Below are 23,634 nucleotides of genomic sequence, written 5' to 3'. Positions count from 1 at the left end.
CACAAAAGACATTTGGGAAAAGCCTATAAGAACATGTTAGAGTTTTACTAGTATTATTTTTCCTCAAAACCATCCTCTAAATAAAGCATGAAATCAGTTGAATTGTCCTCTATGATACAAAACACAAAATCAAGTCACACTGACTCTGAAGTTGTTGAATTGTCTTCAAAGCATACCAAACAACTTCAGTTCATAAATTACCAGAACAGCTCAAATTATATCCTGAAAGAATGCATGTACGTGCCCAATTCTCTCTTGATTTATTTTGTGATTTTAAAGAAAATTGGCTCAGAGAGACTCATGGATAATAAAACATGTTATGGCACCAGAGAAGATCTGTGTAGCAGAATGTTTGAAAACAAAGAATGGATTTAAAATTTGTATATTTAATTGCATGCATAATTGTCAATTGCCAGCAAACAAAGATACATTTTCAGCTGAACCTGTATGGGATATGATGTGTCTGTGGTGATGATGTTAGTTCTTGACTGCATATATGAATTATGAAGTTTGAACTGATATACATAACATGAACAACTTTAAGTATGATCTAATGAATTGACATGTAGACTGATGAGTTAGGAACAAAGTAAGGAAGGAAATATGTATCACAGAATAACCACCTTGAGGGACTTATAATCTAGTGAGAGTCAAGACTAAAAAGCACATGAACAATTTGAATGAATGCTTGTTGTGTTGACTATTATTCTGAAGAGATGAGCAGGGATTAAAACATAATAGGAAAATTGGGAGCCATTTTTCAGTTATTGAACATGAAACTGATAAGATGTCAGTGATAATTTTGGAAGCTTTATGTCCAGAGAAAGAAAATGCATCATTTGGATACTGCTGTGAACTTGTGATGTAACTAAGGGGAGGGCTTGAGTGTAAGTGGTTTATTTAAAAGCAATTCCAGGAAGCACTGGTAGAGACTGGGAAGTAGAACAAGGCAGGGAAAGCAGTCAAAGTATGTTATGAGTAGGTTACCCTTGTGGGCAGCTGGGACTCCACCTGCCAGGGAATAGAGAGCACACTTCAGAATTATATCATGTGAGACAGCTGACAGAATACAGACCCAGGACATTAATTCTTTAGGCTTCCAAGCTGCCCTGCATATGGGTTAAGAGAAAACCCTCAGCATGTACCAGAGCATTCATGACAAGGGGCTATGGGCTCACACTCTCCAGGAAGGTGCTCTGGATTGTCTATGTTTCTCATTTCCTCTCCTTCCTTTCAAGTTAAGAGACAGGCTAGCCATTGTTGGCTACTTTACAAGGAAGAAGTTTCTGATAACTGTGTGGTTTTTACCAACATACCACTGAGAAAAGGAGACTGTAATTGTATCTAAGTTTAGACATCATGGAAACTTTATCATCACATTCATTTCAAATCCATACTGTTCACCTTTCTCCTAGGAGTTTGAAATAACCCCTATGCCATTTTAGACAACCATGGTACCCCTTAGGTAGTCTTCTTTCCTGACTCCAGGCCTTGGGAAAGGACAGACCTCCTGAGCATTTACACTTCCCCAAGAGAATTTGGATTCCCTGCCTCTGGAGTTACCTGATATATTTAGATATGGAGCCTTTTGAAGGAAAACCTCTCTCTTGATGGGCATCACACCCATACTTGGTGAGGCTACTTGTCAAGCTTATTAAAGTTGGCACAATTTCACTGTAAGTAGGAGTGATCTCATCTTATCTTGTAGCTTTAAATACTATAATGCTTCCCAAATCATCCTTATACTGGATCTGAATCCCAGACTCATACCATTGGCCTACTCAAGATCTCCAAGCAAATATTCAAGAAGGTTGTCTGTGGCTTATCATCATCTGCTAATCTGCTCATTCCAGTTTCCTCATCTCAGGAAATGGCAACTCCATTTTTCAAGTAGCTGGATCAAATATCTCAGAATCAACATTGCCTCTTTCTCTTACATCCAAGTCTGATCTGACGACTAGTCCCATTGGCCCTAACTCCCACGTAAATACTCAGAATCTACCCAGTTGTTTACTGCTACTATCCAGGTCCCAACCACCATCGTCACTTCCAAGATTGTCACAGTAACTTTGCTGAATCTACACTTGCTTCCCTTCATTCTATACACAGCACAGCTGTCAGAGTGTCCTCCTGAAATGTTAACCACATCATGTCCCTCACCTGTGCAAACCCTCAAATCACTTCCTCTCTCACTTGTACATTACATGCAATGCCCACCAGGCCCTTCATGATCAGACTCTCCCATTTCCTCCCTGATATTATTTCCTATTACTACTTCCTTCCTCAGACCTCTCTACCTGATGCTCCTGGAACAGACTCGGCACATACCCACCTCAGCATCTTGTATCACCTATTCTTTCAGTCTAGAATGTTCTTCCTTAGATTTTAAGCAAAGAAGACTTCTTTCTCTCCCTCCTTTGGAATTTGACCCAGATTTCACCTGTCCAGTGAATTGCTTTGGCTGTATGTCTAAATTGACAAGCACCCCACATTTTTATCTTCCTTCTGCGCTTATTATCTTCTTGGCATTTAGCATGAGTTGACATATTTTATCTTGTATTGGTTTACCTTGCTGATTTCCTATCTTCTTCCACTAGAATGTATGTACATATTTCATTCCCTGCTAGATTCCCAGGATTGAGAGGAGTGCATATCTCCAAATAAGTGTTCAATAAATACTTGTTGAACGAATGAATGAGTAAAGGAATTCATCATATTAGGTGAAGGAGACTTTCCTTGGGAAAAATGAACTTTTTGTTCATAGACACAATTCCTAGGGAACAATCTCTATAGTTACCAGCTTAGTAGGTGATCACAGAAGCTTTGATTTTGGCCTTCATGAACAGTACTCTGTATGAGGTTAGATTGTTTGGATGCCGCATCAGACCCCTGCCACATTTAGCACATTATTTCTGCATATCCTGTTTGCCAACTTCTTACAGCCAATTCTAGTATGACAATTTTCCCTGGGATGTGAAAGCAGTGGAGAACGCAGATTGCTGAACAAATAGGATAACAAAATTATTACATTTATAATGATAGAGAAAGGTCTTCCTTGTTTCCTGGACTCACCTCCATAAGCCACTGCATTACTCCCAGGGGAACAAGCTAGTTGTAGGACACACACTTGCTGTAGCACAAGAAGCTCATGTGCTTTCCTTCTGCTGAACTGACACATAACCTCCAAAACTCTGGCTCATGGAGGAAATTGTTAACAAGTAAATTGTTAGAATGAGATTATGTTGACAAAATATGTGAGCTTTCATGATATAAGAAAAACTACATCTTCCATTAACATGCTTCCCAAGGCAATAAATAATAAGAACGACCCCATCAGAAAGTGATATAAGCCAGGCGGTGAGGGACAAATACCATATGATCTCACCTTTAACTGGAACATAATCAACAAAAGAAAAAAGCAAACAAAATATAACCAGAGACATTGAAGTTAAGAACAATCTAACAATGGCCAGAGGGGTGTGGGGAGGGGATAGTGGGGAGAGGGGTTTACAGGAACTACTATAAAGGACACATGGAGAAAATCAAGGGGGAGGGTGGAGGTGGGGGGAGGGAGGTGAGTTTGGCTGGGGTGGGGTGGGGGGATGGGGAGAAAATGCAGACAACTGTAATTGAATAACAATAAAAAAAATTTTTAAAGAAAAAAAAATAAAATGAATCAGTCATACAGTAAGGAGGGCAAATGTCCTCTGAATGTGTTTACCTCAGAGGAGAAGGTGGAACACATTGGCATTTCAGACTGGGTTTTTATCCGGAGCGTGTCTCACTACCACTAATGGGAGCTGTGTATTTAAATCACTGCTCTCTAATGCTCAGGGTCTACTTCATCTTTGGTGGCAAAGCTTTGAAAAATTTTTCTTTCTTAAATGATACTCTTTTTAATTATGAGTATATTATAATTATGCTAAATTTTTAACTGTAAATATGGCTTTTTATGAATCCTCCTTGACATCTGTCAGAATATCTAAAAAGAAGAGGCTTTTCACTACTATAAACTGCCTTGTTCACCTGTACCTTCTTCAGAGATACTTGTCTTTCATCAACACAGCAAAGTAGGCTCCTAAGAAAAAAACCTAGTGAGATCCCCAGCCTTCACTACCCACTCAAACCCCAACCCGGATCCCTTCAATATTCAGGATATTTAGAAAGTGCCTTGTTTCTCAATAGAGTGGTGATCTTCTTCAACTGTCTCTCTGGAGAATCAGGCAAAGGTTAAATCCAACATGATCAAAAGACTCCTTAGAATAAAATGCCTAAAGAAAATGAGAAGAACTAAAGTCATAAAACCACCTTTAGTTATTAGGGTAAAAAAGACAGCATTATAGATGATTCTGAAACATCAATAACCTTGGCGAAAATCAACACTCCTATCATGAGCCAGACATGTCTGTGAAACTCATCTTCTCATTTAAGCAGACTGTAGGGGAGGGAGGGTTTCCTCTACCTTCAGATAAGGAAACTTGGCTCGGAAGCTAAATGACTGTAAGAATCAGAGGTGAGACAATATTTTCCAGTGAGATAATAATAACACAAATCCCAAGGAATCAAGACTGCTTAGCTTTTGTCTTCAAGTGTACAAAAGGTCATTTTTTCAGAGACAGGCCATCAGCCGTCTTCCTCTCCCCCAGTATTGGAGTAAACACGAGGTCATAATGCAATGCAAAGGATGTGGACTAGAATAGGAGGGTAGCCTACATCCAGGAATCTCTTGTCTATATATCCAATAGATTACTGTGAAGAATCAGTCAAAAGCTAACTTGTGATGTCACATGGACCAAGCTGCCCCTTGTTGGTGACTGGAGCACACAGCACTGTATCTCCAACAAGCATTCTAAATTTCCGGACTTCACTGGTGGGTTGGACAGAGCACAGTGAAAGCATTTGTTGGATTTGTCATATCAGTTCAGTAAATGGGCAGAGGCAGTCACAATGAGGGTCCTTAATGGAAGAGCAAATAACAGAGACTAATGTTACGTGCATCTGTCTATGACCAAGGGTAGAATTCAGAGCCTCTCAAGTTTCTTCTGCCACTCTTATGGTTTTAAGTGATCTTACGCTTTCAATCCTGGTCAGGGGGCCTCTTTGTCTCCTGGTGTTCAGTTCCAGACCTGAGGCCTCACCTTAAGCTCACTATTATCAGTCCTCACCAAGGGGATTGCAATTCCTTACAAAATATACTAACATTTCACTTTTAAAATGTCTTCTCTTTTTGAAACTCAGCTAGAGCTTAAGGTTGCTTAATATAGGATGTAACTCCAAGACTCTTGGCCTTGTAGCTATTAAAAAAAATTAAAAACACCTCAGTAAAATAGTAAATTTGACATTTTTCTTCTGTTCCAGGAATACCACTACTTTTTAGTGAAACAGAGCCCTTATTCATGTTCTTCTAAACTTCTATAGGAAAGGAACTCATGAGTCTATTCCTCAGTATTTATTTCTCAATCCCCTATGTAGTTTATCAGATAAATAAAACATAATAGAATGCTTATCTAGCTTCTTTGAACAATCCAACACCCTTCCCCATTTGTTAAAATTGAGTGACAAATAGTCTTCTTTTGCTTTCTGTAGGATGACTTGTCTCTAGAACAGGTACTATTGCTAGTTAGTTAAGAACCGTTAGGGATCTTTGTCAACATGGACAAAATTTCCTGTTTTGAGAAGTAAATTATTAAGAAACCAGATCTCCCTGAAATCAAACCTCTTGCCATATGCTCTGTGTAAGCACGGAGTGGAATTGTATGACAGTTGTCAAATGGTGAACAAAAGCTGGAGACCTGCAAACTTCTCTCAGGGGGTTGCTTTACAACTGGCAAGCAGGTGTTGGCACCACCTGCATAGGAGGTAGCAATGGCAGAGAAGGAAAGATGTGATATTGAAACACAAATTTATGTTTTCATTCCACACTGACCTGGGGCATATTTTTCTTACCATGTTATGAGGAATAAATGAAAACATGTGTGACACATAATACATGTTTATGGCCATACTCATTGATCCTCTTCCATTTCAGCTCTCCCTTCTAGCAGCAGATGAAAAATAAGTTAAAAATAATATGACCAAAATGTCATAAACAATTCATATATTGACAAGATGGGAAAAAGCCAGCTGTGATTGTAAAGCCTCTTTATTTTCACCATTTTTCAGAGTACAAATCTGAGAAAAAACAAAGCTGACATTTCCTCATAACTAAGTTATGGGCAGGGCATGACACTCCTGATATTTATTACTGCTTTCGAGAAAATAGAAAACTATCCTGATATCTCAAAATGGTGCTAATTTAGTTCTATAGCATAAACCACTGTGTGTTTCCAACGGGAAACAGATTTGATATCATGTAAGCTATTTATTGACCTCATAAAAAAAACTTACTGAAGGAATATAATTTGAGATTTTTTCCCCATTTTTATTCAACACACATTTGGTGAATTCCTGCATGAACAAAAAATAATATAACTAAGTGGTACAGCTCCAATGATGAGTGGGAACATGTCAGCCTGGAAGGACCCAGAATGGAAGTCATCATATAAGCAAATAAACCCAACACGGTGAGATACCTACAGTATTGCAGGTAATGCACAAAGCCAGGTGCAGGAAATGATGCTTGGTTGGGGGTAGCAAAAGAAATTCTTCTGAACTGCGATTTATTAGTAAAATTTTAAACCACAAATATAAGTTACCTTGGAGAAAAGAGGGCAGATTATTCTAAGAAAAAAATAACATGAATGTGCAAAATATATTTCAGGCCAAGAGAAATATATATATATTGGGTGTGTGCGTGTATGTGTATATGCATACCCAAGTGCATTGGGTAAGATTAGAATTTTTAAGTAGCCACATAAAATTATTCTAAGGACTTCAACTGTCTGGTCAACTTTCTTCAAGCAAGAAGGCAGTTCTACTGTTCAGTGACGTGCTGGCATTAAATGTACAGCAGCAGCTTTGGCAGCACCCCTTACCTTCTCTGCTGCCATTACTCTGTGCCATAACACCATGATGGGAAAACAAAAATAGCCTTTTGTCTCTGTCTCAGAATCAGGTTTTCAAATATTATTCATCAAATGAATGAAAGTAATGGAACCCAAAGGAAATGTACAAACCAATTTTACATACATAGGTTAAAACTGGCAGAGCATCATGAAATGTTGACCTACAATAAATGTGATCTGAGACAATTATAGGAGAGAAGAGCCTTGGCTAACAGTGAGGGAAAATACAACATAAATCCATATGTTTTTAGAAGTAATTAAAATTCCAAATGCCATGAAGGAGATATTGAAGCATGTTCACAGGGTGACCAGGGTGGTCAGGGACTTAAGGGAAGAATGAGAAGCTGAAGACACTAGGACTTTCAGCAGGAAAGGGAGGAAAACAGAAATCTCTGGGAAATCTGAGTTGGCTTCTGATATTTGAATGACTGTGTGGAAAAGATGGATTAAATGTGCTCTGTATGGCCCTCAGGGAATGAAACAGAAGCAAAGGACAGGCACTGTGGTAGAACAAATTTCAGAAACTTTCTCCCCATCAGAGCTGGCCTGTGCTCAAGGAGCAGCTTCTAAGAACTCAACAATATACATAAAGAATGAGGGTATCCTATGATTCAAGGAACAAGAAAGCAGAGTGTTGCCCTGACCAGTGTGGCTCAGTTGGTTGAAGCATCCTCCTGCAAAGCAGGTTTGATTCCTGGTCAGGGCACACGCCCAGGTTGCAGGTTCCATTCCCAGTGGTTTGTACATACATGCAAGAGGCAATGAGAGGCAATTGATCCCTGTTTCTCTCCCTTTCTTTCTAAAAGTAAATAAATAAAATCTTAAAAAATAAAAAAGTGTTAATCAGATCAAAGACTTGTGTCATTTTGCTTTCTTTGTATCCTCTTGTTTTTGTCTCTCCCCTGGAATGATTGGGCTTCTTTTGTCAGAACAAAATGTGAAGGCCATTCAGAGACAGCACCTTTCATACCCAATAAGAAACAATGCTGGCTTTTAGGGTTGATTACCAAGCTGATTCTCACTCTCATACTTTTCCAAACACATTTGTTATATTAACATGTAATAATTAATACTATCACATTGGTGATTATCAAGAAATTTTGTGCAAACAGTGGGTAATTTTTTTTGTTTTATTTGGTTTCTTTTTGAAAGGATAACAGAAATAGATGGATGGTTGAGTGGGTGAATGGATAGATGATGATGATAGACAGATGATTGATAGATAGATAGATAAATAGATAGATAGATAGACAAATGATAGATAGATACATAATGTCATAGACTTTGAGTTTTCTAAGGTGACCCTCACATATATTTGAGTCTCAAGATGGCTTGGGTCCAAAAAAGCTGAAAATAAAATTCAGAGTTTAGGATATCATTGGTTTCCTCCATTTTACTCTTTAAAAAAGTTAAAATAAATTATTTCTAATGACATCTAATATTTATTGGCTACCTAATATGTACCTCATCTCATCTTATTTTTAATTATTTCATCTCTTTTAATAGAAGATTATATGTATGTATGTATGTATTTCCAGGATAATTACATCTGAGCAAATGTAATAAACAACTGTGGCACAATATTTGGCATCAGAATGTATGGGAACTTGGTCCAGTTGCCATTTCTCAGGCATACAACTCAGACCACTGATCCTTAAGCCCCTCCCAGTGTCAGTATGTCCTGAATGTTGGCTATAATATTATAGTATGAGATATGCTCTGGGAATTTGTCAATGATTTGGTTACTATGGCCTATATAATTTGATAATCAGGACCTTAAAAATTAACATTAAAATTGAAAACTTCCAAGCAAATCACAAAATAATAGAAATTTTGTGATTTCTAGTTGGCAATTTTCTAGTTGCCAATAGAAATTAACAAATGTAAAACTGCAGTAGGAACGAGTCAGTAATTGAAATGTCATTTTTTACTCATAAAATTGACAAAGATTTTTTAATGATAATACATAATGAATGCCAATTGACCTAGCCCTTCTAAAGAGCAATTTTGCAGTATATCTCAAAAGATTTAAAATATTGAAGCTACATCATCACTTAACTTTATATGAAAGTTCATTATAGCATTGTTGATAAATTTCAAAAATAATAAATTCATAATCTATAATTTTACTCAAAGATCACTTTAATATTTCATTATTAAACTTTCTAATCTTTATTCTGTTCTCACATACACATGCACACATATATGTTTAAGAGCATTCATTGAATACTTTGCATATTCTGTTTCAACATGCATTTTATCTTTACAACATACACTAAATTAATGCACTATATTTTGTTTAAAACCCTATTGTTGGGCATTTGTGTTTTAACCAATTTTTATATTATAAATAAAGCTGTACTGTATATCCTTGTAGCTTATTTTTAGAGAATTGTTTGTACATGTTCTTTGCCTATAGTTATTTTAAAAGAACAAAAGTTTGAACAGAACACCAGCCTGGCACTCCACACATACCACTCCTGCCCCCTGCTTCCTAGTGGTGGGGCTTCTTGCCTTCTGGATGGGTTTTTATTGGTGAATATTTTCCCGTTTCAACTTTTGTCAGCAGGACTTATTAAGGAGTCACTATGTTCCACAGAAGTCCATGGATTTTTCTTTCTCCATGCTTTGCTGTAAAAGCATTCATGCTGAGTCCCTCAACCATAGGACCCAGTGCTCATGTCCCCTGGGGCAGGATGGGCAGTTTCCTCCGAAACAAAGATTCGACCATTTTGAAACTCCAAGAATGTGTGAATTCAGAATGAAATTCCAACATACAACATGGATGAAACTTGAGGACATTATTCTAAGTTTTAAAAAAAGTCACAAAAAATAAACATTGTGTGATTCCTCTTACACCTAGAATTGTCAAATTGAGAGACAGAAAATGGAAGGGTGGTTGCCAAGGATTGGAAGGAGAGGGAAGTGGGGGACTGTTTAATGGTACGGTTTCATTTTGCAAGATGAAAAGTCCTAGCCATGGATGGTGGTGATTTTGCACAACAAAGTGGATGTATTTAATGTTAACAGACAGGGGGCCTGGCCCTAAGTGGGTCCGCCCAGGGTCAGCTGGTAGTGTGTGGGTCTTGACTTCATGTAGGAAAGATTTCACAACATGAGTCCACATGACTATGAGGGGATGTTTATTAAAGCTGGGGGTCAGGAAACAAGGAAGGGCTTAACATAAAAATAGCAATAGGAGAGCTTACGCTGGGCTGCCTTAACTCGCTGGGAAGTCAGAGAAAAGGGAGCCTTGGGGACTGGTTCAGGGGATTAACCTAGGACAAAATGCCCATTGCTCCCCTGATTGGAAGTCTCAGGGTCTCTAATAGTTTAAGAGATGTGTGCCTGTGGGGGAACAGAAGAGAAAAGAGAAGAAGAGCAGAAGGGAAATGGTACAGCTGCTCCCCAGAGGGAGAACAGGCACCCTGGGTCCTTTGAATAAGGCTTTTATCTTTCTCATGCAGGAATCTTAGGCGAGGTCTCAGGGGAGTTTCAGCAGAATAGTCATCAGCTGTCCAGGCATGCTTTCAGGGTGGTGGTTTCCACTGATTGGTCAGTGCCGGGCATGGGGGTCCTTAATGATTGCGGCTTGTCCTGGCATCACCTCCTGGTTTTGCTGCTTTTCTGGGCCTGGAGCTGAAATACAACAGAGGCCAGGATGTTATTTCTAGGAAGATGAACTTCTGTATCTGGCTGTAAATTGGTCTGCCAATTTGTTCAGCTATCTGTCTCAGTTGTCCGATTCTACTAGCCAAAGAATTTTCCTAGCTTCTCACTATCCTGCCTCACTTAACACTACTGAATTGCCCACCTACAATGTTAAAGATGGTAATTGTTATCTTATGGTGTGTTTTACCACAATTAAAACAAACAAAAACTCACTCAAGACCTGGAAATAGCTTTTCTTGCCCCCCTTGGTTTATAGGTGTTTAACCTGAATAGGTGCATTATTGGAAGACTTGATCTGGTGTCTTATTATGTGAAACTTTTGAGGCCAAATATTTGTTGTTTTATTCGTTGGGAAGAAACCTATCAGGTTAGCTGTTATCTCCTGGTGCTACCAAAACAAATGTTTCATTGCACTGGGAAAGTTCAAGCCCCTGCCGACCACAGACCTAGGAGTACAGTTTGTAGCCATTTAGCCTTTGGCAGCAGAGCGCAGGGTATGCACAATCTCTTAGCAGGTAAAGACTAGAAATAATATAGCCAGGAGGCATTTGTGAGAAGCTACTCTCTTTGTAATGCCATGGGAACCCTGAATTTAAAATTTCTGTGATAATCACAAAGAAGTTAAGCATTAATTCATTACTTTTTTCACTCACCATGCAAAGGCTGTCAACATTCTCTTCACAATATATCCAAATATGACACTTTCTCACCACCAATACTGCTGGCAGCTTAATCAAAGCCACCATCTCCTCTCACCCAGAACATTGCAATGGTCTCCCAGACAATGTCTCTACTCTCTCCTTGCCCCACCGTCCTCTATTTTCCACACAATAACTCATTTTGTTAAAATGCAAATCAGATTCCTCATTCTTCTGCTCAAAACTCCTCCAGGGACTTCTCATTTCCCTTAGAAAACAATACAGAATTGCAAATATTACATGTGCTTAATATGTTTATTAAATGAATAAAACAACATAAGTTAATTGAATGCCTGTTCACCATCAGGAATTGAGCTGGACTTGGGTTACAAAGACAAAAGACATTCCTTTTTTTTTCTTTTTTTAAATATATTTTATTGATTATGCTATAATAGTTGTCCCATTTTTTTCCTCCCCTTTATTCCCCTCCTCCCACACCACCCCTCCCACCAGCATTCCCCCACTTTAATTCATGTCCATGGGTAATACATATAAGTTCTTTGGCTTCTCCATTTCCCATACTATTCTTAACCTCCCCCTGTCTATTTTGTACATACTACCATTTATGCTTTTTATTCCCTGTACCTTTTCCCCCATTCTCCCCTCTCCCACTCCCTGCTGATAACTTTCCATGTGATCTCCATTTCTATGATTCTGTTCCTGTTCTAGTTGTTTGTTTAGTTTATTTTTGGTTTGGTTTTTTTTTAGCTTCAGTTGTTAATAGTTGTGAGTTTGTTGTCATTTTACTGTACATATTTTCTATCTTTTTCTTAGATAAGTGCCTTTGACATCTCATATGATAAGGGCTTAGTGATAATGAACTCCTTTAACTTGACTTTATCTGAGAAGCACTTTATCTGCCCTTCCATTCTAAATGATAGTTTTGCTGGATAGAGTAATCTTGGATGTAGGTGCTTGCCTTTCATGACTTGGAATACTTCTTGCCAGCTCCTTCTTGCCTGCAAGATTTGAGAAATCAGCTGATAGTCTTATGGGAACTCCTTTTTAGGTAACTCTCTCCTTTTCTCTTGATGCTTTTAAGATTCTCTCCTTATCTTTAATCTTGGGTAATGTAATTATGATGTGCTTTGGTTTGTGCTACCTTGGGTCCAACTTCTTTGGGACTCTCTGAGCTTCCTGGAAATCTATTTCCCTTGCCAGATTAGGGAAGTTCTCCATTATTTTTTCAAATAAGTTTTAAATTTCTTGTTCTTCCTCTTTTCCTTCTGGCACCCCTAGGATTCAGATGTTGGAACATTTCAAGTTGCCCCGGAGGTTCCTAAGCCTCTCTTCATATTCTGAATTGTTGTTTCCTCATTTTGTTTTGGTTGAATATTTATTTCTTCCTTCTCCTCCAAACCATTGATTTGAGTCCTGGTTTCCTTCCCTTCACTATTAGTTCCCTGTGCATTTTCCTTTATTTCACTTTTCATAGCCTTCACCCTTTTCTCTATTTTGTGACTATATTCAACCATTTCTGTAAGCATCGTGATTACCAGTGTTTTGCACTCTGCATCTGTTAGGTTAGCTATCTTTTCATTGCTTAGTTATATTTTTTCTGGATCTTTGATCTGTTCTTTCATTTGGGCAGTATTTTTTTGTCCTGGCATACCTATTACATAGTAAGGGGTGCAGCCTTAGGTGTTCACCAGGACAAGCAACCCACTTTGCTGTGCTGTGGCACTGTATGTGGGGGAGGGGTCCAAGAAGGAACAATGCCACTTGCTCAGCTCTCAGTCAGCTTTCAGTCACTTCCTCCAGTACCTACAAGCAAATTGGGCCCTTCTGGTGCTGATTCCCCTGGGGCTGGGAGTGTTGGGGGGGGGAGGTAGGACCCTGTGGATCTCTCCAATGAACTTTCCGATGAGGCTGGGAGTATCTCCTGCTGCCTCACCCTCCACAGGTTTTTTCAGTCAGAGGTTTTGAGGCTTTATTTCCCCCTGCTGAAACTCTGGGTTGCTCGGCCTGTCTGGCTCCCCAGTTGTTCCTCCTGGTTTATGTGCACACAAATGTGGGACCACCCACTCCACCAGCCACTGTTTTGCCATGAGTCCCCTCCACCCCAGCTGCCCATCCTCACCTCTCCTACCGGTCTGGATGAATGTTCCTTTATTAACTCCTTGGTTGTTGGACTTCCATACTGTTCAATTTTCTGTCAATTCTGATTATGTTTTGTTTTTAAATTTGTTGTTGTCCTTCTTCTGGTTGTGCAAAGGAGGCAAAGTATATCTATATCTATCTATGCCTCTATCTTTGCTGGAAGTCTCACAAATGATATTCTTTTCTCCCCAAAAGTTTATATTCTAGGATATGAAATGAACACACAAATGAATGAATACAAAAATAATGGTGTTTTATCCTGGTCAAAGTCTGAATAAAGATATTTTAGGCACAGACAATGGGGTGGCAGGTCTACATGGGTAGAAAAAAAGGATGAAGGAGAGGTGATAATTAAGTCAGAAAATGGTAGAAATTACAGGGTGATAAAGGGTATGGAGAGGCACTCTCTCTGGGCAAGATAACTGCAGGAACAAAGTTAGGAGGTGTGAATTCATAGCTAAGGAGCAGCAAGTGCTTTAATATTATGGGGACCTGAGGCATATACAGGCAATAGGGACCAAAGCTTAGGTTAGAAAGGGTAAATTAAAAGCGTTACAGGTCTATAATTTCATTGTTTGAGTTTATGCACATCTTCTTGGCACTGGGGAGTCACTGAGCTTTTTACATTGGGAGAGATTGGATTCAATTTATTCATCTAGAAATAATGGGACAGGTCCTTTAAAGGGTTCAGAGTTGATTAGTCGTAGAAACTTTTATTGACTGTCTCCTATTTACTAGGCTCCATGCTAAGTCCTTCATTTTTATGTTATTAATTCTCAGATCAACCTATGCAATCAGTATTGTTATCTTACCTCTGCATAGAAGGAAATACTAAGGCAGAAATATGTTAAGCCTAAGGTCAGACTGGAGTAGTAGGTTACAGAAACAAAACAGAAACCCAAAGTATCAGACTTTAGAAAGAGAAGGGAAAACCATATTAAAAATATAGAAGTTTCAGAATATAGTCTTTTATCAAATGTGAGAGGTAAGCAAGGGATAAGAGCCTAGCATACTCCCTGGGCTTGTAGCTTACGGGACTAAATAAGGGGTGATGTGGATTGCCAGTATAAGAGATAGGACAATTTAGAAAGACAGGGATAAGTTTCTTTGAACATGTTTGCTTTCATATACCTGTGGGAAACCTGGAAAGCATGTGGATATATGGGTAAGCAGATGGACACGCATGTTTGGATCTCAGGTGAGGGTTGTGCTGCCAGTGGAAATCATCTTCTTTCATGGAGTCCAAAGGAAAGCATTCTGAGAGACCTACGCATGCATGGGGGCTAATGGAAGAGAATTATAAGTTGAATTGTGTCCCCATAAAAGATGTTGAAGTCTAAATGCTCTGTACCTGTGAATGTGCCCTTACTTGGAAACAGAATAGGATCTTTGCAGATGATCAAGTTAAGAAGAGATCTTAGGGTGGGGGGTGTTAATCCAATATGACATGGGTTTATAGAAAGGAGAAATTTAGACACACACTGACACGGGGAAAGAAAGAGATAAGAGCTGAGATTAAGGTGATTCATCCACAATCCGAGTAATGCCAAAGATTGCCAGCAAACCACCAAAAACTAGGAGAGAGGCATGTAATAGAGTCTCCTTCACAGCCCTTGGAAGAAAGCAAGCCTGCCAAGACCTTGATTTCAGACATCTAGCCTCCAGAACTCGGAGACAACAAATTTCTGTTGTTAAAGCTACCAACTTGTACTTTTTTAAAGCAGTCCTAGGAAACTAATATAAACAGGTAGAGAGGTTTCTGCATAGAAGAGTAAGTGATTATTAATGATGATTGAATGAATAGTGTCAGTTCAAAAACAAGTTTGCCAGTCAGAGAAGCAGGAAAGGCTCTTCTGAGGCTATTCCAAGTAAAGAGTGAGCTTGTGAAAAGGCACAGAAGTATAAGAAAGCAAACACCAGCAGTGTGCTCTGGGCAGAACAAGCTGCAGCTGTAGATATGAGAACACAGGAATTTGCTCATGAAAGTCCCTGTAAACTGCACTATAGTACACATCATCTTCTAAGTGATAGACAGCAATCAAAGACTCAAAAGAATGATTAAATCTTTTTTGTGTTTTAAAATGCTACTGTTTTGTAAATATAGTGGCAATGGCAGCATCATTTTTGAATCTACCAAAATTATCCCATTAAAGTAAACAGAGCAAAACTGAAGAATCATGGAAAATATCTTCAACAAAACATAGTGCTGAAATACCCCCATAATTATGTAGGAACAAATTAGTGACAGTTTATAAAATCATGTGATATCAGCAACTATGCAGGAAGAAGCTGAGGGAAGGCCTTGAGACAAGGATAACCTAACAGGCACTCTCTGGAAAGGACAGTAGACAAAATTAGAGGACCAAGAGAGACTGGAAGGGTGTTCTCAGGGATCTGATGCAACAGTGAGTCCAAGGGGACTGTAACACAATAAGGGTTAATGCTATTGGAGCAGCGTCATTCTTAACAAATCGAAGACACTTCAGTGGCAAACCTCCACATTAAGAAGAATCTGCAAAGACTAGATTCTAAATTGAGCAGGATAGGAACAACCACAAGCATTGAAAAAGAAGGAAGGGAAAGGTGAACAGAGGCCCTTGATCTCAGAAAGTTAACAAGTAATGTTGTTTTATCATTTCATGAGGACAATGGAGGAAGAACTCTAAAGCTTTGACACCAGTAAAGGTATCTTAGCACACTCTCCCTCCTAAAAGTACATGAAAATTAAATTAAATAATTTTTAAAACAAGAAAAAGCTCAAAATTATTATGAGGAAGAGAATAAAAATACTGATCTTCCTACAGATAATGAAAGCATACCAGAAAAACACATGTAGAAAACAGTAAAACCATGAGCCAAATATTTCAAAATGAGCTGAAAGAAATTAAGGGAATTATCATAATTAGAAAAAATCAGAAAGGAAATAATCTGAAAAAAATAACATTTTACAAGATTCTATAACTCAATATAGAATTTTAATCTGTTAAAATATTAGGTCAGAGAGGAAAATTCAACCAGAAGAATGTGACACTAGTCAAACACCATAATTCAAAGGTAAATAGAAGATGGAAAAGGAGGAAAACATTTTATATGAAAATCAACTTTGAATTAAAAGGATTCAGAGAAGCTAATAGATATAGAAGATAAAGAAGATAGAACATAAATAAATAGGAGACCCTAAAGAAGAAAACCAAAGCAATGGATTAGAAAAGAATTACTAAATGCTGTAGTTCAAGACCACTGGAAACAACACATTGAAACTTGAAACTACAGAATGAAGCAGCCCAACGCATCCCTGAGAAACTGGATGCAGCACAGCTAATATCAAGTTACATTCTCATAAAACTATAGGTCTTTAAAAGAAGCAAAATATTCTTTGGACATTCAAGCAAAAAGAGCAAGTAGCTTATTAAAGAAAAAAATATAAGATTTTTATCACACTTTTCTACAACAGTGCTTTTTTGCTAGGAAACAATGAAGTAGCAGATTTAATATGCTCAAATAAATAAATTACAGATATTTTGTTTTGCATGGCATATGCATGAATTTTACAGACATACAGCCTGACCCTCCAGTGGAAAGAGTGCCCAGGCTTTTCTGCTCTTGCACTTCCTTCTTGTATCCCTAGTATCATTCTTCTCCCTTGGCATCTAAGAGTCTTTGCTTTAGGTAAGTCCAGTTCTTTCACAGAGTCCAGAAATGTGCACAAGTCTCCAACTGAAATTGTGAGACTTCTTAAGGACTGTACAGCAAAAGAAACCTAATCTTCACTCAAGACAAGATCAATAACCATGAACTCTTTTTTAAAAGATTTTATTTATTTATTTTTAGACAGAGAGGAAGGGACAAAGAGAGGGCAATAAACATCAATGTGTGGTTGCCCCTCACAGCACCCCCAACTGAGGACCTGGCCCAAAACCCAGGCATGTGCCCCAACTGGGAATTGAACCAGCGAGCCCCTGGTTCACAGGCTGGTGCTCATTTCACTGAGCCACACCAACCATGAACTCTTACAAATATGCAAGAACTCAGAGAATAGCAACCCTATGTACCTTTTTAAAGGACCTACTAGAAAATAAGCTTCAAACAACCAAACATACTGTAAAGATATTGACATAAGGGCTGATGAAGTATTCTCACCAGTGAAAAATAAGGGTAATAGACTCAGAATATTAGCATTTTTCAATCCCTGAGGAGTGAGTGGATCTGGGATATGTTGATCAGGGACGATGATATCATGAAAGAGAACATTAGTGACTTCTCAAGCTAGTGCTCCTCAAAGAAGTCCTCAACATCACCTGCTAAAAATGGCCAAACTTGAATGTGATCAAAATTCTAACACTAACTACCCAGTTGAAGAAAACATGAAGAATAGATATGAACCATACCACAAGTATAAAGTCATCACAATCAAGACAATGAAAAATATGCAAGAAATGAAAAAGAAATGGAAAGAGTATTTGTGATGTAGAAAAAATTAAGATACATAACAAATACTCATCATGTTTGGGCATTTTTTGGATTGTATTTTAAATAAACTGTAAAAAAAATATGATAATCAGGAAAGTATGAACATTGTGTATTTGATAACATTAAAAATTATCCTTATTTTTAAGTATAATAATGGCACTGAACTTATGTTTGTAAGTTATTTTAATATAATATTTATAGATGAAATAATATGATGGTGCCTGGGATTTGCTCCAAAATAATCTGGTGGCAGGGAGCAAAAATATAAATGAAAAAAGCTTGGTAATGTATTGATAATTACTTAATCTGGATGAAGTGTATAGTGCATTCAATATAGTATTTTTTCTCCTGCATATGTTTGAAATTTTCAATAATAAGTTTTTTTAAAGACATAAGGAAGGTGTACAAGCACATACATTCTAGTACTTCAGACTCGATTTGTGCCCTGAGAGAAATCCACCTTCTGAACATGGTTGAGCATGTAGAGAAACTGACAAGACAGTGTGTGTGCAGATTTTTGAAGTAGCAAATCTCTTCTACACCTGAGCTTCTAACACATTTCACCTCACTCTTCAAATTGCAATTCAATGCAATGCCTTTAATGAGTACTAAAATTGCAGTCACTTCTCAAAGTGAACATTTAAGAACAAGGCAACTCTTAAACAGTTAAGTTTGGGCCTTAATATAAGCCACGAGAGTAACTGTTTCTCGTGTGTGTTTGCGTATAGTGGCTTGCAGAAAAGAAAAATCTCCCTGGTGTTTAAATGACAAATTATCACTCATCTCTTTCTTATTCTCCATGCTTCCCTTCTAGATATTTCCACACAATATACCTAGGTATTCGAAGCCGGCAGAGTGGGGAGAAGGACAGATGGAGATTTTACTGGAAAATGGTGTATGAATATGCAGATGTGAGTATGCTGCATTTGCTCGCCACCTTTCTGGAAAGTGCTCCACAGCTGGTCCTGCAGCTCTGCATTATCGTACAGACGCATAGCTTACAGGCCCTCCAAGGTAAGGGCTTGCAATTTGGTTTCGGAATTTGGGGAAAGACTGACTGGCTACTTTTGTCACAATCCAAGGAACTGTACTAATGCCTTTTGTTGCCACAGGCCATGGCGCTTCCTGTTATATGCTTGCTGTTTGTCACTGAATTTGTAAATGATGCATATTTTCTTCTTCACCATCACTTGTTAGGACTAATTTATACAAAGACTTTTTTGCCCTCAAGTTGCCCTCTGAGTAGCAAATATAAATTTTATGATTTTTACACTTGGTAAATATGGTATTACAGTCAACTGAGGCTTTCTGGTTTGTAGGCTAGAGTAATATAAAAAAAAAAACCTGAAAAGGAGCTGTAGTTCTTTCTCTCTCTCTCTCTAATTAATGTACATATATGTAATATATATCATATGATATATATGAATATTGGGGCAATTTATAACATTTTATTTTGACTTTAAGAAATGAAGAGATATTCAAAGAAAATGGTAGAGGATTACTTTAATATTTTTTAAAAGGCCACATGGAAAAATTAATATTTAACAATACATTGTTTTATAATACTACTGTTTTATAACATGAATATTATTATCAGATTAATATTTTAATGTTTTGCTGTATTATTTGATTATCTCATCAGTAAGACTATTCCATTTATAGTAGATTTGCTCTGATGTTTCCTTAGGGTTGGCTGCTCAAATCTTTTCTAGAAGCAGAAAGAAGATTAGACAGACAACAAGCAGCTAGATAGGTGAATAAATGGGTAGATGGATGATGGATAGATAGCCATTTTTTAAAGGAGTTTCCAGGTAATTTGACAATCCTGTAACTCAATAGATGTACTTAACCAGTTAACGTATTCTAATGTGCTCGTTTTGCTTCAATCTCAGCAGAGCCTTGCTCTATGCACATACATGTTGCTGTCATGTTCTGGGCCATGCGGTAACTTGAGACTTCATCTGGTTGGTGTGGGGAATCTCTACAACATCCTTATAAATTTTTATAACAAGGAGCACATTAGCTTAGGCTGAATGCTTTAACTGGGGGCAGGGGTGCAGACGGCATGTTATAAGAAAAGAAAGATGGAGGGTGTCCTGGTAGCCAGTGACCCATTTATGTATGAATTCCTGTCTCAAGCCTGGCTCTTTGCTAATGTAGCTTTGATCTAAGATGTTTGAGAAAAGGGTCAAAGAGATGTATAGGACTCTCAAATGTTAGAAAGCAAACTGGAAGAAAGAGAAAGTAGAGTATTTGAACAGAAACAGAAGAGAAAAGCAGGGAGAAGGCAAGGCTTATAAATTAGTTGTGAGTGACCCTGTTCAGCAGTGAAAGCTGTGCAGGGAGGTTCTGGCTTTGGTTATATCATTTCCTGTTGTGAGACCTCGTGCAAGACAATCTTTCTAGGACCCAGTTTCCCAAATGTAAAGGTCACAAACTAAATGACCAGTAAACTCACAGGGCCAGGTATGTGCATTAGGAAATGGTCTGTAAATAAGCACACAATTTGAAAGGCAACATCAAACAAAAATCTCTGTCAAAGTGTCCAGTACTTACCTCCAGAACAGCATGGCCGCTCCTTAGTATGGTTACACAGTGAAAACTCTCTGGAAAAGGAAAACCCAAGTCCAAATGTGGAGGGTTGCCAACTGCCTTCCTATGGCCCAAAATTACTGTCTCTACTAATTTTCTAAATGAATTAGAACATTACACAGAATTTTTATCCTAAAAATGATGGAGATAGAGGAGGAAAGGTGAGAGAAGATCTAAGAAAATGAGATCACCTCTTTTGTTTGAGAATTTTATTTAAAGTCTTATAGAAAAAATAAAAAAGGGTAATCCTTGGGTTTTATCAGATTATCCACCCAACATAGGTATCAAAATCTGTGTTTCTTAGAATTGCGGCTCTTTCCTGACACTAATTATCCCCCACTTACCTGCTAAGCTCATGTTTGCATCAGGTGTGCTATGGACTTTTGGGGCCAGACCTCACTCTTGGTTTTGCTTTTTAATTGATTTTTAGAGAGAAAGGAAGGGAAAGAGAGAGAGAAACAAAATGTGAGAGAGAATCATTGAACGGTTGCCTCCCATGGGATCCCCAACTAGGGAACAAACCCATAACATTTCTAACCAGCTGAGCTACCAGCCAGGGCAACACCTGGAGTTTTTAGAACACGAAGGAATCAGAATAGAAGTAGGTCTGTTTTCCTGCCCAGCAATGCCTTCTTTGGGGGAAGCATTTGTTTGTAAATCATTCTGCACATGACAGCTAAATACACTAAAAAGTGTAGAATGAGATTTTCCATTAATGATAAGTGAAGGTGGAGACTGGAAATGAACTAGAGCCATCAGAAAAAGATGAAAACACTTGGGTTGGTAGGTTGGCAACTACTCACATCTACTGAAGGTCTGATTTTGTTCTAGATAGTTCCTTTACAAGAAAGGTTTGTTTCTGCATGATGGTTCCACTGTGTGGGTGTGCACACCTGGCTGTCAGAGCCAGGTGACTGTTAAGTGCATCCTGGAGTGTGGTTTACACACACTTTTTATGAAGGTTACATGGTATGCTTTGGTCCTGCACAGCATCCCCTGGCTGCTCCATGGAGAATGCTCTTGGACCACATGGAGTACAGCACTGAGCACTGCTATGTTGCTAGGGAAAGCCTGTGGATCATTGTTTATAACTGAGTCAGCATCTTCTCTGCCAGCTGTGGGGGATTTGGTCTACAAAACCAAAAGTGAATGTTCAGAGAACATACTCACAAAACTAAAAGTGCCTTTAGAAACCCTTTAGTCCAGCCTGCTCATTTTACAGATTCTCAGGGTCATACAAAAGGCCAAGTAGGGTACCTTCTGTCTATGGAAGGTGGACATTTATCTTTCTATCTTTGCTTTCACCATTTAGGTAGAATTAAAGGGTTTACATGGATCTGAGATATTTGAAAATAGGACCGATGGGTGTTGGACCACATCTTCCTATAGATGTGTCCTCTGCCTGGAGACACCCAGGAGTGCTGTTGCATGTTTCTGCTGACCAGGCACAATCTTTCTTCCTCCTTTACGCTTCCCTCCATCTCTGTTTCCTTCCTGAGCCACCCCCCGCCCCCACTTCTGGTGGGGATATGGTATTGGATTGGAAAACTGTAACAAGTTGCAAACTGAAAACTCTGTGACCATAGGGTGCTATACGAGGTGCTGTCTTATCTACTGTGCCATCTTATCTATGCATGTACAGCTGGATCTCCTTCAGTGTTTCTTATGTGCCACAGTTGGATGTTCCTAGGGAAACTGCAGATGCAAAGAAAAGGAGCAGTTATGTCTAAGGTAACAGGGGCATGAAAAGAACTGGATGTTCATCTTCAAGGTTCCACTCTTCCCTGATTGCTCTTCTCAGAACAAGAACCAAATTGTCCTTCCTGGAACAGTACAAACTGAGAAACAATTATACTTGAACAGGTCTCCACTGAACCTGTCAACTTCCAGCACTAGGCTTTATCTCTGATTTAATCATGCAGTAAGTAGGGAGAGCTGATAAAAGATTTTCACAACTAACAATATTTTAGGAGTACATCAAGTTCCATAAGAATAGAATTTTTAACCATAAGATTTTAAATGTCATATTCCTTGTTTGATTTTCTTACTGGTTTTCAAAGAGTGTCCTTCATAGAGTAGTAGATGGGTAAAGCTGGGTTAAAAAAAGCAATTTTCCACTCTTTATCTGCTAAATAAGAATATTTTAGATACTTTAATTCAGAGCTATTTGCAAATTCTCTACTGTTTTAATGCCACTGATTATTGGTATTAATTTTACAAGTTGTATTTGTATATATAAATCCCAAGAATCTTTACCATAAAGATGATAAAAATATAAATCAGGTTCCTGATTCCTTTGTCAGTGGGACCCTCTCTCAGAGAAGGGTTGAATTTGGAGACTCTTTCTGAAGATAAGTTTCTTTTTGAAATGAGGAAGGATTTCTATGGCATTGCCTGCACTGGTTTTCATGTGCTGGAGGTTGTGTCGTTGTTGTTTGCTGTCGGGTAGCTCCACACTTTAGTCTTTTAATACAATACAGCTTTCTGCCCACCTTCCTTATTAAAAAATGGCAGTAATAAGATCACCCTAGTGAGATCAACCTTACCTTGTGCTTCACAACTTACATTGACCCTAGTGATCTTTGTGTCCCCCATCTGACCACATTAGGAGTGATATAGAACATATTTTCCCTACGGCTTTCTGGTTTTGACATCAGAAACCAAAGGTAGGATAAAAAATAACATAAACCCCATGTGTTACTTTTTTGCCAACGGTTTATTGTGAATATTTGTGAGAGAAAGGAAAGAGGACTAAAAGAATTTCCTAATTATTCTTTTGCTGTTTTGCGTCCTATGAGACTGATGGGGAAGTCAGATGTTAAGGGGGCTGTCCTCATACATCTGGCAGACACTATCCCCAGCTAACTAGGGTCACTGAGACATTCCTGAAGTGTGAAAACCACCTCATTTGTCATATCCTGATGAGAACTTTCAAAATCTAAATCATTGGATTTAGAGCTGTTCAACTTCATAGTAAAGCAGGTAGAGCCACACCCAGCTACTTTTTACATGCCTCAGGTTAGAGAAGAAACCCAGCTACCTTCAGCCCCAAGTCCTTCTATCTCCGCCAAATGCCTCCTCTCTGAATGGGCCTGGCT

General features: G+C 38.4%; 1 protein-coding gene across 2 annotated transcripts in view; it reads left to right on the top strand.

Moving 5' to 3' along the window:
- XKR4 (XK related 4) overlaps positions 1-23,634 on the top strand; it is a 437,767-nt gene that overhangs the window by 245,444 nt on the left and 168,689 nt on the right. For both annotated transcript variants that reach the window (XM_053929237.2, XM_053929236.2), the window contains exon 2: positions 18,759-18,958. In XM_053929237.2, coding sequence (XP_053785212.1) covers positions 18,759-18,958 — 200 coding nt within the window. The remainder of the gene's footprint in view (positions 1-18,758; positions 18,959-23,634) is intronic.

The sequence above is a fragment of the Desmodus rotundus genome, chromosome 8, assembly GCF_022682495.2.
Source record: "Desmodus rotundus isolate HL8 chromosome 8, HLdesRot8A.1, whole genome shotgun sequence".
Lineage (NCBI taxonomy): Eukaryota > Metazoa > Chordata > Mammalia > Chiroptera > Phyllostomidae > Desmodus > Desmodus rotundus.
The sequence above is the reverse complement of the archived record's forward strand: the minus strand, read 5'-3'. Positions and strand labels throughout refer to the sequence as shown.